This window comes from Phaethon lepturus, unplaced genomic scaffold (assembly GCF_000687285.1).
Source record: "Phaethon lepturus isolate BGI_N335 unplaced genomic scaffold, ASM68728v1 scaffold57075, whole genome shotgun sequence".
In the NCBI taxonomy this organism is placed as follows: Eukaryota; Metazoa; Chordata; class Aves; order Phaethontiformes; family Phaethontidae; genus Phaethon; species Phaethon lepturus.
This window is the reverse complement of record NW_010543773.1, coordinates 1-6,571: the sequence shown is the minus strand read 5'-3', so window position 1 is coordinate 6,571 and position 6,571 is coordinate 1. Positions and strand designations below refer to the sequence as shown.

The window sequence follows — 6,571 nt, the reverse complement described above, 5'->3', positions numbered from 1 at the left end:
AGCTCCCACACACCGCGACTGACCAGACCAGAGGGGCAGGACAACTGTGCACCGAACCGTTTCTTGAGCTGTCACAGGGACACCCTAAACAAGGGGGTGGCAAAGCCGCTCACGCACAGCACCACTTCGCGCAAGCTCAGAGCGGTTGCTGGTGTGCATCACGAGTAGCACCATAAGAAAGAAGCGGGCCCTGGGCAGCAGTCCTGCTTCACTTGGTGGTGGGAATTCGGTGTACGCGCCGAGTCTGGAGACTCTTTTTTCAATTTCAGTGGAGAAAACAAGCCCCTAACCTGAAAGGTTTTATCACTTAAACCATGTTGCAACAAACCTTTCTGATCCTTCCGGAGCCGAACAATGTTCTCTTCCAAGTGCTTCCTCCCATCGGTTTCCTTGAGGATGGCTGCAGAAAAGAGAAATGAAGAGTCCATGGAAGAGTCCAGCCCATGCACCCATGGGCTGAGAGCAGGGAGACCATTTGTTATTAGGGCTGATTTCACTTCAGAAAATGGGAATCATAAGACAAAGGGAAAACCGAGGCTTTTAGACTTTGTAGCCTTTGTCTACCTGGAAGAGATGTTCTGGAAAGCAGAGAGGGCAGAAAAATATTTGCCTTCAGAGCACAGCGTGGACTCACCTTTGACCACCATCAACACTGTGTGTGGACGATCCAGAGAGATTGCCAACCCTAAAGCTTTGAGGTATCTTTTCTCATGAAGCAGGTTAGAAAGCTCTTGCTCTCTAGAAAACAAATCAGGGTCAAGAGAGTGAGACAAATATTTGGTCGGTGGAAAAAAACGCTGTACGGAAAGTAGCCAATTTGGCAATGACAGTGCACCGAGAAGTTAATACCGTTTGCCAACGAATGCCTCAATGCCCTCATTGTGCAGATAATCACCCTGGCACATTCAAGGGCTCCCTGAACCCTTCAGCGCTGGCTGAAGCCCGAGAAAGTGAAAGCAGGTTTCAGTGCTTTACCTTTGCTTATCTTAGCAGTGCATAAACATGAAACTAGTCAATTGTCAAGCTGACAGTGTTATAGCAAGGCTTTGGAGGAAGCTGAAGATAAACTACAAGGTAGAAGACACTACTGTGCCTTGACAGCCTTTAAATAGCTAAATGATGCACTATTCTGATTAGATGGAGCTGGATGGCTCTAGGTGTGGACAGCTTCAGAGTTTGCCTTTCACAGCTCATTACTGCACAGGATCAACTTACTTCATAATCTGCTCCTCCTGTTTAGCTTGTGCCTCCTTCTCTTCGATTTCAGTTACATCCTATTAAAAAAACAGGATATAACTTTGTCAAATCTTGCTTTAATATAGCCGTCAATTGATTAGGAGACCAGTTTCTGCAGCAAGGTTTCTAGATCAGGTAATTTAAGTGTTAAAATCCAGCAACTTGCAACTTCCCTCCAAACCACCTTCAGAACACCAGCACCAGGCAGGCTGCTAAAGCCCATCTGCTGTTCCTTTTACATCATCAACTGGGAAAACACAGTATGACCAAAAAACCCCCTCAATCCCACGATATGCCTTACTGACCCAATTTCAAAGTGCAGAAAATGAGGAGAGTATGTGCCACGCTGGAACAGCGAGGAACAAGCCACTGGGATCCCGAGTTCTCTGGCTGCATTCTGATTACGAACCCAGAGAGCAAACACAGAAAGACCCTGTACCGTACCTTCCACAGCATGATGCAGGAGTCACTGGATGCTGTCACAACCATATCATCTTGCTTGCTAGAGTGAAGACCCCAGATTTTATCTTCATGACCATCTAATGTTTTCACACACTCATTTGTTTTAATTGTCCAGAGTTTTAAGAGACCATCAGAACCACTTTTGGAAGAAAAAGAAATACAACAAAAAAAATAATCACTGGATAGATCCATTCTCGCTCTGCCCCACCACAAGTATCAGATGAACTTGTCCCATTCCAGTTTGCTTTACAAACAGGATCAGATTTAACCAAAAATGTCAAGGGCAAGATGCACCCTTAGCTCTGCCTAACCATAGCGTACGTCACCAACCCAGCAATGTCATGGCAGATAACTAGAATCCACAGCGTAACTGGAGAAGAGGAAGGTAAGTTAGCCCCTGCAGAAAGCTTGGCATAAACATGGCATCTTCCTATCAGTCTTTCCAAAACTAAATCCACTGCACAAGACTCTTCCCTCTTGCTGCTGATATCAGCTAAGAGATTTCTCTTCTGATTAGTTTTGACATCTTCCTCTAGACTCCTGGTGTAGGCACTTACCTGCTGAGCAGTTGTGCTCCTCGGCTTACAAAAATGATCTTCAGTACAGAGGCATCATGACCTTCAAAGGTCTAGAAAACAGAAAGGAAGCTCAAAAGTGTTAGAGTTGTTGTCGGGCCTTTTGAGAGAGTCCTCTTTCAAGAGGATAATATTTACTCCTAAAGCCCAAATAGGTAAGTTCCGAAAAGCAGCCTCTATCCTTGGACTTCTACTGTAGGTTGAAAGGGCAGTAGGAAATTACTTGTCCCCATACCATTTCTTCAAAAAACCTGCATGCTTAAAACTTGTTGCCTGAGGTCAAACTGCAGATGGTCTGAACGGTGAGACCAACCGCATAGCCTATCTCCCCAAAAGGTTGATTCCCCTGCCACTACACGAAGCACCTGTTCAGTGAGGTAACACTGCTGCGCAGAACGTCGCAGAGTTACCAACTGCCTTCTCATGACCTTAGTGAAACATTCCTGGTCTGGAGAGATAGTTCTTCTATGAAGAGTGAGTCCAAAATTTAAACTTGTGTGTTTTAACTTGATGGCTGCCACTGTGTCAGGCAAAGCCACCTTGCTTTCAATATTCCCCCTATGATCAACCATGCTGCTCACTGGTTAGCTAGAAAAGAACGATCACAAGCACTGTGCAGATGCTCTTGCCCTGGAGCTTTGCACGCAGCTCGCAGATCCAAGATCCTGGAGAACAAGGCTAGACCTGAATAGCTCTTCCTTCAGCATGGCCATGTTGCTACATTTCACCTACACTAACTAGCACACACTTTTCTAAAGCAGCCTTAATCAATCCCCGTAACACGCAAGGGTTGCCTACAGCAAGGTGCAGTCTGAGTTCCCATCACCTTCAAACAGCTGAAGTCCCGAAGACCCCAAAGCTTCAGGGTCCCATCTGCTGAAGAGGTGCCCAAGACCTGATCCACTGGGGAGAATTGCACACACCAGATTCCACGCTTATGTCCAGTGAAGACACCCAGCAAAGAGCAATCAGAACAGGACCACAGCTTGGCCAGCCGATCCTGCGAGCCTGTGGCAATGAGCTTGTCATTCGGAGAAACTGTCACGCTGTTTATGTCCTAGAGATGTCACACAAGTACAGAGAGAGCAAAGCAGTTTAAGGCTTTGCTTTGGCTGTCAGAAAGGTAATAAATGTAGGGTACAACACAGGAGAGAAAGACTTAAGTACTAAAAGCATGTTCTAACATCAGGTGGGGCTTTACCTTGTCATGACCCCTCTCAGTCACTTTTGCATGAAGGGTTTCTGGACTAGAGATCAAGGCTGCTTTTGCTTTGGAAGTGAGGGATTCCGGGATATTCCAGATCTTGATTGTGCAGTCCTGGCTGCTGGATACTATGAAGCTTTCCTTCAGTCTGAAAGGAGTAAAAATGTCAAGTGTAAGGAAGCAAAGCAGTGGCTTCCCCTGCACAGAAAAAAAGGCCTTCTCCTCCCCTACTAGGATCTACACACATTCAGTCACTCTGCTGGGATGTGAAACAAAGTGCTTTAATGTTTTTTCAAGCTGTCTTTCATTTTACTTAGGTCCCTGGGATAGCCTCCAGCAATTCAGACATTAGCCAACAGCACTGCTAGCTCTCTTGCTTTACAAAGGTATAGTGCAGCTCTCGAACAGGCAAGCTGGGCTTCCAGACGTTGGGCAGCACGAAGAAAGGTGAAGAGCTGATAAACAGACATGCTATTCCAGCAGGCACCTTAACAGACACATTCCCTTCATTCCCCAACCTCCCTCACCAGATCACTCAAGCTTTATCTGAAAACTTATCCAGCTGCTGCTCTTTAAGGCAAGCGGGAGTTTGACAAAGAAATGCGAACTTCACAACTTATGGAGAGACAGATGTGCATCCAAAAAAAAATTAATCATCCTTCCTACAAACTCAGAGCACCATGGCAAGCTGCAACCAGGAATAAGAAACAGCATGCTCAAAGGCAGGCATCCACCAAAACATTCACCCTGAGGATCACCAGAGCAGCCATGGTTCATGCTTGCAAAGGGAAACCTTTGCCCAATTTTTATTACCTTGAGCAAGAGACTGCGCCTACCCCATTCGCATGGCCCAATCCTTGGGCGACGCAGATCACCCTTCCATCTTTGTTCATCCGCCAGACTCTAAGGCTTTTGTCCTGTAATGGAAGAGGACATAATCTGCTGTGTTTTTTTGACAAGTGATCAGTTCCCCATGCAGTCACCATATCCGTGAGCCTGATTATTCACTTATTCTCAAGCTTGAGCCTTTGCCTGCATTTGTCCGAGCAGGCGAGGGCAGACACAGCCAAACACCGTGCACTGCAGTCTGGGATCCCAGCGTCGAGGTTTGTTTCTGGGTGCATCAGGGCAGTCGGCACCTTTTCTTCCAAGACACTTTTTGCACGCAGCTCCCCATCAGTCTCACACCAATGACATCTCTGAACTCTAATGCAAGAGCAAGATGCTTGGAGAATGAGACATCTCCTTTAAGGCTAATAAAATATAATCAATCACATTTCCCCAGGGACAACATTAAAAAGGGATAGTGAAAGAATCTTATATTTGGGGGATGTAGCAGAGAGGAATTCTGTCTGGACAAAATCCCTTCCTGGATCACCAAAAAGGAATACGACAACTGTGCCCGTAAAAACCACTAGACATTACGAGTTTCATTAAATGAAGAAAACTAACACACCTTAGCACAGCTGACAAACATCAGGCCTTTTCTGAAGACATCCAAAGCAAGAATTGTTTCTAAACAGAAGAAGAAAAAACAGCTGAAAGCAAAATAATACCGAAACAGGACAACAGAAATGTGTGAATTAATGAGTCCACTGCTTACTGACCGGGGATGGGTTTGGGACACTCAGGAACATATCCACGCTCACTACGGCATGACTGGCTGCTTTTGGCATTGGTGCAAGTCTGTCACTTGCAGCCACAAAACTGCACTCATGTATCTGCATCTTTAGCTCCAATTTAAATTGATTTCACTGGTAGCGAAAGGGACTGAACTGACAGACATGGAAAAAGAAAACTAGCGTTTGCAAAACCAGGACAGCATAATATATCCTTTCTCCACACAACTTCAAAAACCTGTTGCGATGCTGTTGCAGGGAGAACTCAAGGACCGTGTGTCCACATAAGAGTTGTGAGAGAAGCTGGATAAAGAAATACTTGCACGTCTCCCACCCACCCATGTCAGAGCTGACCACAAACCTGTGTGGCCGTAGAGGATCTGGCAGTGTGATGTTGCCAGTTCAAACACTTTCAGCTGAGGGCTGTTGGTAGCCACGACAATGTGAGAATCACTGGGCCCAAGGAACTTCACGTCCAGAACCTCATCGTTGTAACCTGCAAGCTGAGGATGGCAGAAGAGAAACAGTTTAACAGGGACAAGTCAGCTGGCTAGAGAAGTACCAGATGGCATCACACGCTGAGGCTGCATCACCGTTGCCTTTCACGTAATGCTGCATGTAAAAATCTCACTAGACATAAGCTGGAGCACGGAAGGGATTTTCTGGCTCAGCCTGTTCTGCTTTCCTTTTCTTATGTTTGTGTCTGTGCAATATTCCTCCAAACAACCCCACCAGTGAAAGTGCTTTCTGGCTTGTAACCGAGGAAGAGTTCAAGTGTAGGCAAGAGAGGAGGACACCCCTGGACAAAGCTTTCACTAGTAACAGAGCTGATCCTCAAGCATGGATAAAGGAAGAGGAAAAGGGAGGCTAAGGGTCATTACCTGCTTCTTGAGATGAAGAGTTTGAGCGTCATATAAAACAATGTTGTGTTCCACAGACACCGTGACAATCTCATTTCTCTCGGGCACAAGCATGCACTGAGTGAGACTGCGCTCGCTGGCCTCCTCCTTCGACTCAAAGGGCACAGGCTGGGTGTATACACAAGCAGCTGTGGCAACTTCCCAAACTTTCAGGATGCCTGACAAAGATGATGACATAAATTATCTGTCAGAGCCACTGTTTCAGACAGTGATTCTCCAAAGAATATAAACCAAACCCTGGCCTTGTCTACTGGAAAAAGCTATGCAGCTTTAAGGCAGGACTGTAAAGAGATCCACGTGGCATAAAGGGCCACAAAGTTTTCCTCTTCAGTCCAAATCAAACTTTTTTGCAGCTTGAAAACATACATAACTAAAATTCCACAGCACGCCTGATCAATCCTGCTCATCCACTAGTGCCAGAGGATGCAGGAGAAGGCTCTGCTCTCCAGCCCTCAGAGTTCAGCCCAAGGCTTCTGCCACACAAAGAACACATCCCAGGAAAAATGGCATGCAGTGTCTTCAGTAAAGTCACAGAATCATTAAGGTTGGAAAAGA

General features: G+C 46.0%; 1 protein-coding gene across 1 annotated transcript in view; it reads right to left on the bottom strand.

Moving 5' to 3' along the window:
• Positions 1–6,193, bottom strand: part of TBL3 (transducin (beta)-like 3) — a 6,828-nt gene extending 635 nt beyond the window's left edge. The window contains exons 1-11 of the mRNA XM_010288434.1: positions 5,978–6,193; positions 5,458–5,599; positions 4,934–4,992; positions 4,291–4,394; positions 3,475–3,625; positions 3,100–3,330; positions 2,256–2,326; positions 1,681–1,837; positions 1,216–1,274; positions 635–738; positions 329–400 (exon numbers count right to left, since the gene is read on the bottom strand). Coding sequence (XP_010286736.1) covers positions 329–400; positions 635–738; positions 1,216–1,274; positions 1,681–1,837; positions 2,256–2,326; positions 3,100–3,330; positions 3,475–3,625; positions 4,291–4,394; positions 4,934–4,992; positions 5,458–5,599; positions 5,978–6,193 — 1,366 coding nt within the window. The remainder of the gene's footprint in view (positions 1–328; positions 401–634; positions 739–1,215; positions 1,275–1,680; positions 1,838–2,255; positions 2,327–3,099; positions 3,331–3,474; positions 3,626–4,290; positions 4,395–4,933; positions 4,993–5,457; positions 5,600–5,977) is intronic.
• Positions 6,194–6,571: the final 378 nt, after the last annotated feature.